Genomic DNA, 18488 nt, shown 5'->3' with positions numbered 1-18488 from the left:
TCGTGCGATGTACCTAAAGGGGCCAAGTCAGCTTGACCCGTTTTTGTGAGCATAGAATGGAGTCGAACGTAATTCATTTAATTCCAGACAATCGCAATCTTGTCCAAATACTGTAGTAAATACTCTCTAGGCGTTTAACGCAATCTGGGTTGATAGTGCAGTGGGATGTTTATTGTATGTTAGGGAGGTGGTCTCCTTATACCCAGAATGATCTTTCCGTCTGACATGCATACTACCACAATATAAGGGCAATAAAGGTTTCTGGTCAGGTAACCGTCACCTTCAGGCTCTTCTGCAACCCAAACTTTAGTGGAATTGAAGATTCTGATAGTATATACCATTGAGGCTGAGCTTATAGCAACATGATCATTTGTATGAGAATACATTGCGAACCTGCTTCTTGCTATGTCCAGAGCTTACAGATAAAAGGTCCACTAGCTACAGAGCATGCTATAGCAGCACTAGGTTACGGTGTGTCAGTTCCTTACAGGGCCATACTACCAAAAGTACGGCAGGATTCTTACAGCAGGAAGTGGGCCGGGCGCAGATCAAGAGTATCTGACCAGGGTACCTGTTTCTGTATGCTACTATAGTATATAGTACATCCTCTCCTCCTACTCAATTGTTATCTTGGACACTGGAAGATGATACGCCACGGTACTCTTCCCTGTACGCTCATGAGAAGATACAAGAGCCATACGCCTCATTTATAAACAGTGTCTATGAAAAGGCTGCTTTATCGTGCCGTCTCTATTTCTCTTATCCTAAAGATCGTCAAAATACCCCGTCTCCCAATGCAGGCCGTTATCGTCTTGTTCGGCGCACTGGCACGTAGCGCTAACGCTCTGTCGCAGCGCCCGTTCGGTGTACTTGGACAGTACGCTATAGGAACATCTAAGGCAACAGACCCATGGATACCCTCGTGGACGGACTACATTGAGGATGTAATGGAAAGATGGTACGCGCCGGGAATGGCGGTTGGAGTGATCAACGGAAGCGAGACATGGCTCAAAGTGAGTTTCCGAAATTGATATCTGCCAACTGGCAATTTCCACAAACTAAGAGGATGAACGAATAAACATATGAGAGAAGAGAAAGAATAAGAAAAAGAAAAAGAGGAAAGACAGATCGTTTACAACCTAATCGGACAAGACGCTAAAACAAGAACGCAGGGTTTCGGCAAGGCTTCTCTTGAGACCTCGGAGCCTGTGACGGCTCACACTCTTTTTTGCACGGGAAGCACAACAAAGTCTTTTACCGCGGCTAGCCTGTCACTCCTCATCGATAACTCTTCTGACTACTCCGACATCTCATGGGAGACGCCCATCTCGCATGTGTTGCGTGAAGATTTTGTGCTCAGTGATGAGTGGGCAACTGAGGTGAGTAGATTTCATGTCCCAGGGACGAACGATCACTCCCAGAGAACACGTTGGACAGGATGTGATTTTTCTGGCTCCTATGATCTTGCAGCAAAGGCAATGCCTTTCTTAGCAGGATGTCCTCTCTGTTCTCATCATACTGTCACTCCCGCAGAGAAGCAATGCCGTCATGCCTCAGCGACTGACTATCCTCCCTCTTTTCCCTTACAGCACATAACTTTCGAAGACGCCCTATGCCACCGTACAGGCTACCCACGTCATGATCTCTCCATCCTCAACTCTACGCGCCAGCTCATCCGCAGCCTGCGGTACCTCCCGCTTTCCGCAGAGCCGCGCACAAAGCTCCAATACAATAACATGATGTACGCGACGGCAGGCTACGCCATCGAGAAGCTCACGGGACTCAACCTCGCTTCCTTCTTCCACGAGCACCTCTGGGCGCCCATGGGCATGAACGAGACCTTTCTGGACATCTATGACCCACGCCTCGTGCACAGTGGGCTGACTGCGGCGCAGAGCTACTGGGCTGTGGGGAATGGCGCATACGTGCGGAACCCAAACCTCGACGGACGACTGGGCGCCGATGCGGGCGCCGGGGCGGTCTACAGCAATGTGGCCGATTACACCAAGTACCTGCGCGTTATGATGGCCGAGACCGGTCCCATCTCGGCGGCGGGCCACCGGGAGCTCAAGAGACCGCGCACGCTGATGGGATTCAACAGCGAGATGTTCCTCGGCCCCACGACCGAGACGTATGGCCTGGGCTGGATGGGCGCTGTGTTCGAGGGCGAGCAGATCTACTGGCACACGGGTACCGTGAGCACCTTCGTTACATTTATGCTGATGGTGCCGGCGAGGGAGTACGGCATCGTTGTGATGGCCAACTCGAACTCCAAGGTGCGGGAGCTGGTCACGTACCGGGTGCTGTACGATCTGTTTGGTGTCGAGCAGGAGAGACGGCCAGACCATGAGGCACTGTGAGTTTCTCGCGATCATTATTATCCCTGTAGCGCCAGAGCGAGAGGGGGCAGGCTGACGACGGTCTTTCAGATACTTGAAGGAGGCCGAGCTTGTCCAGAGAGCCCTCGATACATGCCCTGACCGGCTTTATCCAAACGTCCCCAACCCGCCACTACCGCCGTCACTCCCGCTGGCGGACCATGCAGGAACCTACAGCCACCCAGCCTATGGTGACCTGTTCGTTGCCACCGACTGCGAGGACGCAAGCAGCAACACAGTGGATGAAGGCTGTTCGCTGCGTCTGCGGAGGGATCGCGATGCCCAACAGCTCGTCGTGGGCAAATTGCAGCACAAGTCGGGCGATTTTTGGCTTACCTATGCCGCTCTGGAGGAGCTGCCCGATTTGTTCGCGCTGTGTGTTCGGACTGAGTTCCGCGTTAGCGCAGGTGGTCAGGTAACGCACATCGGAGTGGACCTGCGATTGGAAGGAGAAGATATCCCGCTGGTCTGGTTCGAGAGAAAGGAGGCTCGAATCTTTTGATGATCATGCAAATGAAGACATGTTTCAACCCAAAATCGCAGACACTTGGCAAGTACCCAAGACACTGCGCGCTATACACCTTCAATTCATAAAAGGACCACAAAGGTTACTCGAGTTTTTTTTCTTTGTTGAGGGGAGGGGGGGTTGCGGTGCCAGCGGCCGGGGACGGGTATTGAGTGCGAACCTTTGTTGCGAGGTTACCTGGAATGGATCCAAGTACTGCTGCAGAGTTATAAATTGAACCCACATCCTGATTACGAGTGCGCCTCTGTATAACAAATTTTTTTTTTCAGGCAGATATCGAGCGTCCTCGTAGGCAGGCTGTGATCTGCAAGTCCGAGATCCTGCCTCGTGCAGCCGTGAATGTCATTGTGTTCTATCAGAATGATCGCGCGTGAATCGTAAGTGTTTGTTTCCTGGGAGACTGGCGGCGATCTGATCGCGATGTCTGTATTGGCTGGTCTGCATGCCGCCTCATTAGCAACTTTGTCAAACTGAGCACTTCCAGTTACATAGAGACTAGTAATTTTCTAGATATCGATTTTCGAGGTCCAGTGCAGCCGGCAAGGTGCGTGCTTGGATGCGAAGCTGGAGGGACTGCATTTTCAAGTTGCGGCCAATGTCATTCGGCTTCACCCGAACAGCGCCTAGCGGACGACGCATGCCCGCCGCAGTCACCCTTGGCCCCACCAGCCCATCCAACGAAAATTTCCTTATCCAACAGGGGCCCAGCCCCTACAACTTTAGTTTATAGTCCATTATTGAAACTCCTTCCACAACCAAATCGGAACATATTCGATCTTACAAGTTCGGGTATGGTGTAGCGGTAACATCCATGACTCTCATCGCCGTCCAAGACGAGTGATCGATCTCATGAGCCCGGGGTTCGACTCCCCGTATCCGAGGATGATTTTTTCTTTTTTTGATTCTTGAACTTCTCGTTTCCTTTTCCTTCTTCGTCCACGGTGTTTTTCTTTGTTCCTGTTTTTTCTTTCTCCTTTTTCTTTTTCTTCTTCTTCTTCCCCATTTGCAATGCGCGAGCTAACTGTCAACAACCAAAGTCTTCTCCTCTGCTCGTGCGCCTGGTGTTGGACGCTCCATAATCTAGATAGACTATACCTTGGAGCCATTTGGCAGATTATGCGTTACGTGCACAGCAATGAATAAACAAACCTCCAACCAATGATAGTAGTAATGAAAAGTAGAGCAGAAATCATCAAGATCTGAACTTTTGATTTAATTTTAATTTCTGTTCTACTTTTTCTTCTCCCAAATGCTCCTGCGTCAGAATAAGGAAAAAGAATTCAGGCCATCTCGACTACAGTTTGCCTCTATTTAGGACCCAGAACCTCCTGCACGGCCTTGAGCACCTGGTCATGGTACGGCGCCGGGGCTGCCACCACGCCCTTGTTCGCCGACAAGGTCCGCCCAAGGCTGAAGTCGAGCCTCTTGCCAGTGACATCAGTCACCTGGCCACCAGCCTCCCGCACGATCAGGTCGCCCGCAGCATGGTCCCAGATCTTCTCCACGTAGGTCTTGCTCGTCGGCAGGCGCAGGTAGATATCGCCAGCGCCGCGGGCGATGGAGGCGTACTTGGCCTGGGAGTCCATACGCACGCTCGGGCTGGTGATGCCGAGCTTCTGGGCGATGAGGGCTGCCTCATCCTGGGAGCTGTGGCCGGCCTCGACGCTCTCGCAGAACTTGGCCTCGGCCATGGCCTGGATGGGCTTCATGGCGATCTTCTGGCCCGCCTGGAGGGCGCCGGTGCTGAAGGGGCGGCTCGTCGCGCCGTGGCCCTGCACGGCGGAGAAGATGACGCCGTGGCCCTCGTCGGTGGCGTTGGAGCCGATGTCGACGGTGAGCGGCGCCGCGTCGTCGATGGGCAGGTTGGGGCAGCCGAGTACGCCGACCTTGACGTCGCCGTCGACCATCAGGCCCAGGCACACGGCGTACTGCCCGCCGCGCAGGAAACCCTTGGTGCCATCAATGGGGTCGATGGCCCATATGCGGCCCTTGGCGCCACCCTTGCTGTTGCCATTGTCAAGCAGGTCCAGCATGGCCTCGACGTCCTTGACCGCCCCGCCGAGCGTCTCCTCCGCCGCCGCGTCGTCCAGCTTGGTCGTGCTGACCAGGTCCCAGACGATCTGCTTGAGGTTGTCGTCGCCACGCAGCCGCTCCGCCTCCTCCTCGGCGACAATCTCGTCATCCGGGAAGTTGGCCTTGAGGGCGCTGATGATGAGAATCTGGGCGCCAAAGTCGCCGATCGTCACTGGGGACTTGTCATCCTTGGAGACGGTGCCCTTGGCGCGCTCGTGGAAGACGCGCTTGGTCAGGATGGTGGCGCGCTGTACGGCCAGCTGGGCGACCTCGAGCTCCTTGGCGTAGGTATTGGCCATCTTTTGAGCTCTCGTAAGTTGAGTGAATTTTGATGTAACAAAAGACGTCAGGTTGCAAAGAGGAGGAAGGGGGGAGGTGGGGGGAGGGAGGAAAGAGGAGGGGAATTGGTGACAACTGCTAGAGAGCAGATGAAAAAGAAGGGATGCCGACGTCAAAGCCTTAATGTATCACCGTGTTGCTGCTCACCTTGTCAAGAGTAGTCGTGGTATGATGATATCTGTCAAGATGATTCTGGCCGACAGATGTTGTCTGGGTATGGAGGGGTAAAATGCCCCTCAGCGCCCCTGAATCAGCTGCAAGATTTATACGTGGGCCTGATGACGACGTTCGGGTCCCGAAGTGGTGGAACAGCGCATACAGCCGCGGCGCCGCTCTATACAACAGAATAGCCACTATGACCGTGAAAAGCAGATACAGTAGGAAGTTGAAGCGTCCGTGAGCCCGTCGTGGCTGTTTCGTAACCATTTGTGAGTCTGCGAGGCGTTTTCAATGGGGATCTTGGGAGTGTGTTTGGGTAGCTCCCACAGGTTGAGAGTGCGTCTGTCTTGGGAAAAGTGGTTCTTTGGGGTATTTCTTAGTTACAGTACCCGCATTTTCAGTTGGACCAACACTGCCCTCCGTTTGTCCTGCTTGCATGCCGCTGCAGTCTTGGGTTGTAAATTGCTACTATGTAGAGAAGATAGAGGTATCATTGTCGAAGTATTTAGAAGGTTAGTAATTACGAGATACTTGGGCTTGAAGGGAAATTCTGCCGTTATAGTCTGCATTCTCACCATAAGGTCTGCACATAGAAAGCCTTTAGGATACATGCATGTATCAAAGATACATCGGGGTTTCCTGCAGGCAAAGAAAAAAGCCCTGCATCAAGACCATGCACACGGGTGGACGGGGTCGTTGAATATCCGGCCTACATATCACTGTAACACCGTTAGGCCGTTCTACGGACAACCGCAGCCAATTGGTGCCGTCCCTTGGGCAAAACTCGAAGCTGTACAGGAAGGATTGTAATTTGACGCTTCCTTTTTATCGGGTGAACAAGGTTGAGTCTATCTTGTGAACAGAATACTTGTACACGTCGTAACGAATTGCCCAACCCCAGTGGTGCAAGCTCCAGCGTGCTGTTGCCATGCGCTGATACTCCAAATCTCCATATGTCCAGTGATGCTCCTCTCCTCGTCCCCCAAGACCACCACATTGCTCGGCGCAGTGCGCTTATTTGATCTTCTTCTGCTTCAGCTTGATCGTCTCATCGTTCACAAAGATACCCTTGCCCTTATACGGCTCCGGCACACGCCACCTCCGTATCTCGGCCGCAAACTGCATCACCTGCTCCCGGTTGATACCCTCCAACAAGATTCTGGTGGGTTGTGGCGTCGATGCCTTAATACCTATCGGCACGCCCAAGTCGACCGGGTGCGAGAAGCCGAGGCGCAGGCAGACGAAGTCCTGGCCTGGGTATTCCTCGAGCTCGGGCCGCTTGTCGATGGAGGCACGGTATCCGATACCCACGAGACGAAGTACGGCGGTGTGGCCTTCTGACACGCCAATTATGTAGCGTTGAATATAAGCCCATGTTGTGCCTGTAGAGGTTTCAAGACCAGGGAATGTCAGTAATCATGTGCACTTCGGCTCTGTCAACAGTGTTCTTTGTAGAAAGAACAAGAAAGAAAATAAAAGCCACGCACCCCACATCGCCTTCTGTTGCTTCTCCGTCCTGTCTTCGATGCCAATGACTAGCTTCCTCGCCTCCGGGTCATGATCGAGTTTCAAGAACATAGGAACATTGAGATCGAGTTTGCCTGTTAAGTTCGCAATTCTCGTCAGCTATAGACCATCCAACACCAAACCTGTATGCGCTGCGCGCAGGGCAGAAGACTTACCCAAAGGCCCCGCCACCGACACCGTCCTCTTCGGCGTCTGCTTATACGTCGTGTAGTCCCTTATGATGTACGGCTCGCCGATCGTCAGCTCGACGCCGGGCGGTATCGAGATGGGCGTGCGGCCGAGCTTGGACTGCCGCGAGGTCGACACGGAGAATTGCCTTTGCGAGGCCGGTGCGCTGGCAAGCGCAGGAACGAGGAAGGCCGGAAGCGTTGCGATCGGGGAGGCGCGTATCGCAGCCCTCGATGCGCTTGGGCCGAGCATGGTGGAAGAGCTGTGGGCTGGGTGAGGGCAGTCGTCTTGGACCGGCTTCCTCGCGCGTAGGTGCTCGTTGATGCTATCCGTAGGAAGCTCGAAAAATAACCCAGTCTGTATTACATAAGCCATGGGTCGGTGGCCCGGCATGACTGCGCACCGACGACACCTTGGTTGTATTACATAATATCACAGTCCCGATGTCAGCGCCTCTACGTCGTTTACTAAAACAGTGTCCTCGCCATCACGAGGCCACAATTGTTGTTGTCGTAAGTCATACAGCAAATATGAACAGGATAATTCACTGGAAACTCAGATGGTCTCATCCTTTGGCCTTCACAAACAGAAATCAGTGTCCCGCTCACTGAGCCGCTCGGACACACTGTGCCATCATTCGCCCCAAGGCGAAGACTGCTAGATTTCCTCGACCACTTATTTTACTCGGGCTACAATAATTTCCTACCAAAGATGAGTCACATCTGAAGAATCTATGAGGTATTCTGACATGTCGTTATATGACCGCTTGGCAGAATCTTCCGATGATTAGGCGGAGGGTGAAGGTTGAAGAGGGGGGAAGGGGACAAAATGACACCATGCTACCAGCCCGCGAAACAGAAATATCGCTCCTTCTCTCGTACGGCTCGGAACCCGCCCTGATAACACTGGTGCAGACTTCAAATGTCGCATTGGAATCTTCCGCCCAAGATATACGTCCTATCGTCGAAAGCATCCAGTCCAGTCTTAGCTAAACTGACCACTGAGTAACTCGACCTTGCCGTATCCGCGGATGAACGCACGATGCCGGATATGAAATATAGAGGACGCCGAGATCACCGATCAAACCGAGGGAGTGCATGTATTATACCCTACGAACATTATCCCTAGCCGGAGCTCAGACACGCTGAAAGGTGCCGTTTCTTTCCATCTCTTTCAGTGTACAAGTCAACCTGCCTTGAACGCTCCAACGGCGTTCCCCCTTTGCTTCTTCATGTTTTGGGCCCCCAATAAACGAGGGCAAAACTTATATGCACCATTCGAGTTGCTTGCCACACTGCGTCATATGTGCGGCAGTCCTGCACTTATTAGTGCTGAGGTGCTTCTGTACCAGTTCGCCGCTGTGACTGCACATCAGATAGAACTCATTATTCTCCGTGTAATCTCTCTTCCTTTGCATATTGCAAAAGGCCACCAAGAATTCGGGTCGAGTAATGACGCCGAAAATAGTGCTGCGTGGGACAATCCTTCATGGTCACGGCTCACGGATTGGATTTCCGAGCCGTCTTCCCATATGATACAATGACTGCAGCCGCAGGTATCATAACTCTTCACGGGACCCCAAACGTTTCTCGCATGCCAATCCCCTTAGCATCCGCTCCTTCATACCCTTTAGCATGGTCATTTGTAGTGATACAGATGGACTTGACATGGTTCTCTGAAGGGCTAGTTTGGGGAGCTAATCACCAGTTTTTGATCAGTTGGGGAAGATGTTGGCCATATCTGCGGGTATTGACCCTCAGGAGTCACACCTTTGTTAAGAAAGCAGGCCATCAACCATCTTGAAGATTGATAGCTTTGCTCCTGAGGTTCTTCTTTATATCTGCAATACAGTCAATACAGTCACAACATCCTCCAAGTGGTGCTTGTTCTGTATAATGTGAGTCACTGCTTGGCTCTATGGTTGGTCGTGACAGGTGCTTGGGAGTGGCAGTCAGCCAGCCTCCTAAGCGTCTATTCGATAATCTTTGAGTCGCGATGCTTCTATTGTATTTTCTCGTGTTCCTGCTCTTTTCCTTTTCGATAGATTTGTTGACGAAATTGTTGAGCTTTCTGTTCTGTGGAGGTTTCTTTTGATCGAATACCTAGAGAGGGCAGGAACGATGGCTATCAAGTCTGCGCACCTTCCACTTGCAAGATTTCTGCCAAACCTCTTCTGCGATCTCTCTCTTCCTCTTTCTTTTGCTCAAATACATTGAACCAGCCTCAGACACTCACACGGTCTTGATATTGCCAATCCAATCGTAAAATCTCTCGTCCAAGGCTTGACCTTGCCCGCCTCATTAGCCCTCGGACCCACAGCCCTATCCTACGTTCTTGGTAGCTTGACGGCCCCTTGACGCCATCATGAAGATCAATGGACTGTTCGTCTTCGTTGTCGTGGTCAGGCTCGTCGCCGCCTTCTCTTTCCGCTTTACAGGCGAGAAAGAGACCGTTGCGACTGGCCTCCGCGATGACCCCGACGTCAGCCCGTACAAGATGTTGCAGTCAGCCTCGCAGCCCTCTGACATCTACGTCGCAGCTTTGAGCGAGCTGCAGAGTCTCGAGTCCCAGCCACTGTGCCACCGAGTCGCCGCACGTCTTCTCGTCGGAAACTGCCAGCTGCTGGACGGAAAGGACGAAGCCACTATCCTCACCGACAGCGGACGCCAGATCAGAGACTTCGTCGACGCCTACGCGGCTAGCATGGCAATCTGCGATCTGGAGCGAGGCCGATTCAACATCCCTGATACATGCGTCAAATTCCGCGAGCCCACGTTGCTGCACCTGCCTCTCGGTGAAAAAGCCAGCCTTCATGTCACAAGTGCCGATATAGACTCCTGTCTCGAGGGCTTGGGTCTGGAGAACTCGGCATGGTCTACTTGGGTCAGCTACCGACACAAGGCGTTGATGTTTTGCGAGGCCGCGCGAGCAGATCAAGAGAAGAGTAAGTAGACAAGTATTGACTGGTTTACCAAATATTACAGACTGACATTTTCTTGTCTTCACACCTTTAGCTCAGAATATCGTGCTTTTCCAAAAGCTCACCAGAATCATAGCCAAGTTTTCCTACGGCGTGGAGGTCGAACTTCAGAAGCATATGGACGACCTCGAACTTCGAATTCGGAAAGCTAATGAGGGCGTCCAGGGCCTAAATCCCGAGCTCGATCGTCTACGAGACAAGCTGGCCAAGATGGAGGACTACGTCACGCACGACTTGGACCCCTCAGTGAGGAAGTCAGGTGAACTTGTCAATAACGGACTTCAGGACTCTGCGAATCTCCAGCAGTTGATCACTGTTATGATTCGGACGCTCCTTGACGGCAACTCGCATGTAGCTGCTGCGCAAGAGAAATCTATCGAACTTGCTGAGAAAAACAACAACAACACCAATGCTTGGATAGCGATTATGGCAACTGCCGCCGTCACTGCTGCGAACTTGAACGCTCAAATAGTAAGTGTCCTTTGCCCTCCCTCTCAAGGTGATCGGTGGAATTGAAATATCATGTGAGGGATACGATGCTAACGTCGAGCCTCTCAGGAGCTGTCTCGCTTCGAAGTAGGCGCACTTCACTCGCAACAGCAAGCACTTTCATCGAACCTGGATACATTGATCACAATCACTGAAAGGCTCTCTGTGAAATACAACGATCATCTCGACACCATAGACGAAGCAAAGAACATGACAAACGAGATTCTCGAGACCCTTGAGGGGGTGGCTGGAACTGCAGCAACAATTGAGAAAGCAAGCAAATTTCAGTGGTGGGGTGGTTTGGATTTCAGCATCTGGGTCCCTTGCACCGTCAGCCCTGTGGCAACATTGTTGTTTGGCTCCTATGGACTCGAACCTTCAGTGATGCGTAACCTAGCTCTCGCCTCATTGGGAGAGATCATCGGCATCTCCATATCGTCACTCTACCACTTTACAGTGTCATGGGTGGCGCTGCCTTTCGGCGACTTAGTTACCAATGCCACGGTTGACACCCTCTGATTGTGAATAGAGAATCGTCAACATACTCGTCGCTCGAGCTATAGAAGGCGACGGGCCGAGGCTGGACAAAGAGGGAGAAGTGCGTTATCATTATTTTTTTTTTGGGAGCGAATCTACAGGGTATCAGAAGTCAAGGCATCATTTCTGGGTCTGTTGGCTTTGCAAAGATTGCTTACATATCTGGTGACTTGCTGGTCATAGCTAGGCCAAATACATACGAGATATCATGGCTATAATGGTACGAAATCTTGACCATGAAAAAGTCGATCGGGAGGACAGTCCTGTCCAGTCACTTGATCCTTGTCGGTAAAATCCCTGGTCAGGCATGTGATTCCCATCAGATATCTTGCCTCAGATGATTCTTTGCATTCTAAGATGTGTCACCGTCCCCGTACTAAATCTGCGTCCGTACTATGCTCTTCTATGTCCAGCACGTTCTGAAGCCAATAACAGAAGGGACCACAAACATGCAACCTCCCTAGCGTATATTCAGGACCAGTCGAGAATCGTTGATCTGCGCTTAGACTCCTTTGTTGGGTTGGCACTAGGTATGTTGGTTGCTATGATATCCATCCTCCTTCTAGTCCGTGTGACCTCAACAGTCCTGCTCGATGTGGTCATTACTCTTGAACAAGCAAGTTTCGCGCCATCACGGGCCTTGTCGGATATTTCCATCGTTTCGCCCTTTACCTAGAGGGTTGCGAATGTAGAGAAATAATCACTACATTGCTCCCAGAAAATCCAGCCCCACATGTATCAATCGTACATCACTCTTCTCATGTATATACCCATCAAATGGTATACTGTACAAGTACCCCCTTGTCCCATTCCGTCGTCTCCTTCGAGCAATTGGGCATGCATGTCTCGATGGTATCCACGACCACAAGATTTACAGGATAGGGGAGCCTGCTGGTGAGACTAGGTCTCCTAGTTGGCAGTCTAGACGAGCCTCGTCCATGGGATAATCTTGCGGCATGGAAGCTATACAGACCTAGTGGCTTGCGGCTGTTGGATCTGAGGAATAGGTTAGGTGAGTATCCTGGATCTGTCAAAGCGCCATAAGACTCAGAGCCTCATACGGAATCACTCTAGACTAGGTGATTAAAGACAACTTTTTTCTTTGACCTAGCGAGCTGTCATGCCCAGCATGTCCCTGGAATCTAAACAAGCCCTACAGAACAGACATTATATAGAGTCGTATGCATGTCTCTTCGCCCAGGGCTTTTCTCTCTTCCAATCTTCAGCCTTCCCCCACACACCCAGAGCTTTCTTCTCCAAAACTGGGAAACTCTGAACTTTTCTCTTTCTCCTCCTTGTCTCTGTCTCGGAAGATCCGAGCCACCCAACCCGTGACAGTTTCGAACTGTAAGTGTATATATATTACCTAATCTTTCAGGGCACATACATGCTCGGACCAACCATGCATACTTGGCTATCCAAGAAACGCGTGATACCTAACCAGCCACTTACTGTCCATCTAGTCCGCTTTCTGTCAAAGATGCTGAACGCAGCAGCACCTGTGTGGGTTCCCGAGGGCCCCCGGCTGATGTACCTGCCGAACGTCTCGGATGGTTCCTTTGTGCCGGCGTCGCCCATCGAGCGTGTTGGTAAGCTTCAACGGCTCTTCTTTCTGTTTTCCAACCCCTCAGACACAGAGTGTGTCCTCTAACATCCTTTCGCCCCCCAACTAAAGAGGCCATCCCGGAGCCCGGGTTGATCAACCCGCGATGGGCCTACCTCCGGTTCATCTGGCGGCTCGTGCTCGTGGGCAGGCCCGACGTCCTGTACGTGTCGCTCCCCGGCGTACAGGCCGTGCAAAAGGACAGGGACGGGTGGCACGTCTGCCTGTGGGGCGGCCAACGGTCGACGGCACACCGGTACTTCTACCTCGAGCCCTACGCCAACATCGAGCAGAAGCCCTCCCGCATCGACCAGAGCCGGGACGCAGCGCCGTTCTGCGTGAAGCCGGCCGTGACCTGGCCGGACTACCTAGCGCGGGCGCATGGGTACACACCGTGGAAGCTGGCTACCCCGGTGAATGCTGGGCCCTGGCCGGAGCCCGCGATGCCTGTCTTTCCGCCTCGGGTCACACCCCCTGTCTTTGCGCCTTGGCCGGTGCCTGTTTATGCTCCTTGCCCACCGCCTATCATTCCTGGTTGGCAGATGACTAGACAGTCGAGTTGGGAAGGCATATGGCAGTAAGGGTCGCTGACCACGCCTTGCTCTTGCTTGCCCTTTGCTATTAAGCTAATGGAACCAAGATGTTGAATGCATGGTTGAATATATGGCTTCAAAAACCAAGAAAACAGAAAGTCCAAGCTTGCAGTCGTTGGTGTTCTGAGATGTGGTAGCGCCGAACGTGGGAACGGCGGCTCAGCCTTATTCAAGATGGCGCCATCGCCTTATCTTTCTACAAGCCTACGTATGTTTGAGAAGTAGTGCGCAGGAGGACCCTCCAAGCATACCCACCCCACCTACACCTTATCGGATCGTGCAAATCTCTGAACCGGCGTCGATGGACCCTGATTTCTAGTGTATTGTATTCGAAACACTTCTGCCAAGGGAGAAAAGACTATAGGGGGGCCCAGAGAGGGAAAAGGGCTGAGGCAACAACATGCAACGCCGAGAGGCAGGAGATGACGTTGAAAATATGTCCAGTATCCCTTTCGGGAACGTTGCCCCGCGATGATTCGCTCAAGGGTCCCGCACCAGACATGGATGGCATCTCCGCTCAGGATGCAACCCCGAACCCTGGTGAGGCGAGGGGGGCCACACTCAACCGCAGGGCTGTGGCACAGCAAAATAAGAGGTGCTTGGAATGAGGTGGGGTGTGGCTGGAGTGACATCATTGTGTCAGGGATACCCTGACCAACACTCTCGAGACCCCATACAAGTTTACACCCATCAAACACAACAGCACCCCTCCTCAACCCTTGCGTGACGTTACCTCCCTCGAATACCCAGAGAGGTTGACATAGATTACAGGCAACATAAGATATATAAAGCAACAGTTTCTCTGACTCTCTCTTCTGTATCCTCTTTTCTCTTTCCCTCTCTCCAACCAAAACAAGCAAAAATCCCAAACGCAACTTTAACCTTTGGAATAAAAAAGAACCCCTCCTCAACACACTCCCGCAACCTTTTCCCGTCACCATGAACAACGACCAGAATAAGGGCGTCACCGGCGTGGCCAAGACGGCCACCGGTGTTCTAGGCAACACAACCTCCGGCCTGTCCAACACCGTCGGCGGCATCCTCGGTAAGTTCTCATCCCTTTTTCTCCTGCCCCCTCTCCCCTCCCTCTTCTCACCTAGTTTGCCTAGCCTGAATCACCTCGACTAACCCAACTTTCTTCTTTCCCTCACACACAGGCGGAGCAACTCGCGGACTCGGCGAGACCCTCAACGGCGTGACCGGCGGCGCTGCCCGCCCCGTAGGTGATGGCGTCGCCAACCTCGGCACCGGGATCGAGAACGGTCTGTCGGACGTCGCCAAGGGTGCGAGGGATGCTGGTGATTGGAAGAAATAAACACCCAAGAACGCACGCTGGACGGCCAAGGGTGGAAGGCTGATGGCCTTCTCTCTTTTTTTGTCTCTATACCATGAGAATCTGTGTTATTAGGAAACGATAGAGTTGTGTGGTTTTAATCAAGAACTTAAAGCGTTGGGTGACGATCAAGTTTCCATCTGCGTGGCACTAATTCACAGCCGTTCTCGATTAGGCTGCTCAATGTTGATACTCAGGGTAGCCTACTAAGATGTTGGCTGTTGTAGGTCACACCGAGCATGTCGAAGCTCGAACCTTGTTGACATAGATCACTGCGCAATGTGCGAGGAGAGGTGTGTGAAGGGTCGAACGTCTTCAAGAAGATAATGGGTATCTGTCTCCAACCACCTCAATCGTACCTTTCCTTACACTTAACTCTCTAAACTGGAGCCGGTCATCCTCGATGAACCAGCTTACAGCATGTCGAGCAACCACACGTAGAGTTCATCGACCTTCTTGCCGCCCTGCATCAATCCACTTGTCTCCACTCTCTCTCGCACACAAGTAAGGTGTATCTTCTGCTGTGGCCCCTAGCTATAGACTCAATCCAAATCAAACAAAGAACACATAATGAAGAAGGGTATAGTGCGAAGGCGCAGAAGATCGAATTCAGCCACAAAGGAAAGAGCCGCGGTCTAGATGGTCCAAGTACAAGTTTGGACGAGGACCAGAGTGTGCGTGTTTCGTCCCGAGTCGGGGCTCTGGTTGCTGGACAGTCCGTATCCCGTGGGAGGGGGAACCCCTCTCCTACATCGCCTCTCCAACCTTTGCTGCAGCGCTCTGGGGAAAGCCAGGAGTGTTCGGTGTCGGAATCTTGGCAACGGTGGCCTCCTCCATGGCTCGTAGTATTTGTATATTCTGCTCCCTCATATCATTGTCGAGGGTCTCAAGCGAGTTGACGGTAGTCCGCATCCTAGCCAGCTTTATCGCCACAATCGTTAGCAACCATCACTCGCGTAGCTTCTCTGATCTTCGACTGGAATTAAGAGTACTGTCGGTGGGGGGATTCTTTTGGTTGGTTTCTTTTATTCTATGGTATTACGGAGACGGACGGACGTGTGCAGGATGTGGAGGGGTAGGAGGTATGAGGCTGCAAGCAGCAAGGGGCTTTCGCACCAGAGCTAGTGCCACTGAGGGATGGTCCGGCTCACCTTCCGCCGCAGGCCCTGTCTCTCCAGCGGCGGCGGCATCGTCATCCGCATATCTACTGGCTGCCAACCCCGACTTGGGCGCCGTTGTTGAGGAGCCTGCGCTGGCCTGATCAAATTTCATTAATATTATTGTTCCTATCATGGTTGAGCTGAGTTGGACAGGAAGGTGTTGCGGCTTCATACCTTGGCCTCGGCCAGCTCTGCATCCTTGATCTTGAGCTGATCCGTCAGCTCATGGATCTTCGCCTCTGCCTTCTCTGCCCGCGCAGATGTTTCGTTGACTATGTCCGTCATCGAGTCGTGCATGTCCCGGTAGTCCGCCTCTGCTGTCTTCGATTTGGCATCAGCCTCAAACATGTGAGCCTCTAGCTCCTTGCGAGCCAGGTTCAGTTCCTCTCTCGCCGCTTCAAGTTCTTCGGCGACCTTGCCGGACTGAGCTCCTGCGCTCGCGACCGCATCGCTATACGCCTGCTTGACTTGAGCGAGCTCCTCGCGGAGGGCTGCCAGCTCAGCCGAGTTGTCGACTCTCGGTGAGGACTTGTTGGCATCAAGATCGGCCTCAGCTTGAATCCTGGCAAACTTTTCGTTGGCGAGCTGCCCACTCAGCTCGTTGATCTCCTCCTCGGCCTTGGCCATCTGCGCCTTGGAAGCCGCAATGGCCTTCTCGAGTTCTGTCTGAGACTGGACGAGCTGGGTCTCCAGCGCAGAGGCGTGCTCAGACTTAACTTCGGAGATGGCCTTCTCGTGCTGCTCCTTCAGGCTCTCCAGCTCAAACTTGGCGTCGGCGGCCCCGCCAGCGTGTTCGCTCTGCAGTTGCTCAAGGCTCTGACGGTGCGCATCGGCCAATTTCTTTATCTCAGCGGCATGGTCTTCGTCCAGCTCTTTCCTGAACCGCTGAATAGCATTGGCGTGCTGCTGGTCCTTCTCATCCAGCTGAGCTCGCAATGCAGCAAGTTCCTCAGCCACGGCCTGGCTGCTAGTGAGTTCGCTCTTGAGCTGCTCAATCTCTGCGGCGTGCTTCGCATCTATCTCCTCCTGCAACTGTTGAAACTGAGCGGAACGGTTCTCGAGCTCGGTGGCGTGGTTGTGGTTGAGCTCACTCTCGAGGTCCTTCATCTGCTTCGTCAGGCTCTCCACGTCTGCGGCGTGCTTGGTGTTGAGTTCCTTCTCAAGCTCACCCAGTTGAGCGTCTTGGGCATTCTCACCGGCGGACTTGGCGGTCGAGAGCTCCTCAGCATGTGCAGCAAGGAGCTGCTCCTTCTCCGATGCGCTCTTTGTGTTGAGCGCATCAATGATCTCCGCGTGCGATGCCTTAAGGGATTCCAGCTCCTTTGCCATGCTGGCCTCGGCGTCACTCTTCAAGATTTCGATTTGTTTGGCGTGGCTAGCTTTCAAAGCCTCGAGGTCGTTTACGTGAGTCTCATGCGCGGCCGAAGCGCCATGCTTGGCCCCCTCCAATTCCATGGCGTGGTTGGCCTGCAGCGCGTCGAGAGCTTTCTGATGCTCGGCCTCCTTAGCGGCGAGAGCTGCAACAGCATTGGCATGTTCCGCCTTCGCTGCTTCAAGGGCGGCCAAGGTCTCCTCATGCTGGCTCTTGACATCACCAATGGCTTTGCCGTGGTTCTCAAGGGCAGAAGTATGACTCTCCGTGAGCTCGTTATGCTTGGCTTCCAGCTCTTCATACTTGCGCTTGTACATGGCTTCGCCCTGCAGAGAGTTGATCTCATTCTCGTAATCGGTCGTGATCTGCTTTAAATGCTGGTCATGCTTCTCAGCAGTAGCAGCATGTTCTGATTTCAATGTCTCAATCTCGCTGTCCTTCGTCTTCATGTCTTCCTCGAGTTTGGCGATCGTCTCCTTGGCTGCTGCCAACTCGACTTCGACGCTCTGCATTCGCTCCTCGAAGGAAGTCAATTGACTTGTCTTGGCGTCCAGCTCGGATTTAGCGCTGTCTGCGCTCTGTTCTGCCGTCTCAAGCTTGGCCTTCAGATCGGCGATGTCGCCCTCGAGAGCAGAGATCTTGGCAGCGTTGGCAGAGCTCTCATCCGACAGCTTGGCCTCGTGAGCGCTCTCCAGAGCTGCTTGAGACTCGGTCAGCTCATCAATTTTCTTTTGCAGATCGGCAATGGCGGCCTCGTGGCTGGCTTTCTGGTCTGCAAGAGCCTTTTCGTGATCGCCTGATGCTGCCTTGCCCTGCTGCAGCTCCTCGGCATGTTTGGCCTCGAGAGCAGAAAGTGCCTCTTTGTGCTGCTCAGTCAGAGCTTTCTGAAGATCATCTAGCTTGGATGCATTCTCCTCAGACGCCTTAGACAGGTTTGCCTCGCTCTCGTTCAACCTCGTCTCATGCTCAGCCTTTGCCGATTCGAGAGCAGCCTTCAGCGAAGCGATTTCGGAGTCAGTGGTCTCCTTTGCAGCAATGAGCTCAGAGACCTCAGCCTTTTGCTTCTCGAGTTGCTCCTCAGCTTCCTTGAGCTTTGTCTGGGCCTCTGCAATCTGACTCTCAAGCGCCTCCACCTCGGATTGATGGGTGGCTTTGACAGTTGCGAGCTCGTCAGTCAGCTCTTTGAGAGCAGTATCATCAGTGTCCTCCTTGCCTTGAGAAGATTCGATCTTCGTTGTAAGCTCAGCAATC

At 52.8% G+C, this 18488-nt stretch overlaps 6 protein-coding genes and 1 non-coding gene across 7 annotated transcripts; 5 read left to right on the top strand and 2 right to left on the bottom strand.

Moving 5' to 3' along the window:
- Positions 1-794: 794 nt before the first annotated feature.
- Positions 795-3745, top strand: M406DRAFT_333548 (beta-lactamase/transpeptidase-like protein; the record flags this gene model as incomplete). Its single annotated transcript, XM_040920855.1, has 7 exons — positions 795-1013; positions 1173-1379; positions 1590-2356; positions 2430-2753; positions 3264-3281; positions 3415-3448; positions 3635-3745. The coding sequence occupies 7 exons, from the start codon at positions 795-797 to the stop codon at positions 3743-3745; spliced, it is 1680 nt and encodes a 559-aa protein (XP_040772466.1).
- Positions 3690-3785, top strand: M406DRAFT_t109. Its single transcript has one exon. It is a non-coding gene; the product is annotated as a tRNA-Glu (tRNA).
- Positions 3786-4094: 309 nt separating this feature from the next.
- M406DRAFT_357755 (3(2),5-bisphosphate nucleotidase HAL2) lies at positions 4095-5276 on the bottom strand (the record flags this gene model as incomplete). Its single annotated transcript, XM_040923762.1, has 1 exon — positions 4095-5276. The coding sequence occupies one exon, from the start codon at positions 5274-5276 to the stop codon at positions 4212-4214; it is 1065 nt and encodes a 354-aa protein (XP_040772465.1). The 3' UTR covers positions 4095-4211.
- A 1213-nt stretch (positions 5277-6489) lies between these two features.
- M406DRAFT_266429 (ribosomal protein L6) lies at positions 6490-7422 on the bottom strand (the record flags this gene model as incomplete). The annotated part of the gene is made up of 3 exons (XM_040917801.1): positions 6490-6857; positions 6963-7076; positions 7158-7422. The coding sequence occupies 3 exons, from the start codon at positions 7420-7422 to the stop codon at positions 6490-6492; spliced, it is 747 nt and encodes a 248-aa protein (XP_040772464.1).
- Positions 7423-9666: 2244 nt separating this feature from the next.
- Positions 9667-11158, top strand: M406DRAFT_265687 (uncharacterized protein; the record flags this gene model as incomplete). Its single annotated transcript, XM_040917753.1, has 3 exons — positions 9667-10114; positions 10185-10621; positions 10709-11158. The coding sequence occupies 3 exons, from the start codon at positions 9667-9669 to the stop codon at positions 11156-11158; spliced, it is 1335 nt and encodes a 444-aa protein (XP_040772463.1).
- A 1498-nt stretch (positions 11159-12656) lies between these two features.
- Positions 12657-13360, top strand: M406DRAFT_74435 (uncharacterized protein; the record flags this gene model as incomplete). The annotated part of the gene is made up of 2 exons (XM_040925735.1): positions 12657-12765; positions 12852-13360. The coding sequence occupies 2 exons, from the start codon at positions 12657-12659 to the stop codon at positions 13358-13360; spliced, it is 618 nt and encodes a 205-aa protein (XP_040772462.1).
- Positions 13361-14241: 881 nt separating this feature from the next.
- M406DRAFT_281505 (uncharacterized protein) lies at positions 14242-14833 on the top strand. The gene is made up of 2 exons (XM_040918443.1): positions 14242-14417; positions 14530-14833. The coding sequence occupies exons 1-2, from the start codon at positions 14312-14314 to the stop codon at positions 14685-14687; spliced, it is 264 nt and encodes an 87-aa protein (XP_040772461.1). The 5' UTR covers positions 14242-14311; the 3' UTR covers positions 14688-14833.
- Positions 14834-18488: the final 3655 nt, after the last annotated feature.

This window comes from Cryphonectria parasitica, assembly GCF_011745365.1.
Source record: "Cryphonectria parasitica EP155 unplaced genomic scaffold M406scaffold_8, whole genome shotgun sequence".
Classification (NCBI taxonomy): Eukaryota; Fungi; Ascomycota; class Sordariomycetes; order Diaporthales; family Cryphonectriaceae; genus Cryphonectria; species Cryphonectria parasitica.
Note: the sequence above shows the minus strand (reverse complement) of the source record. Positions and strands in the feature narration are given on the sequence as shown.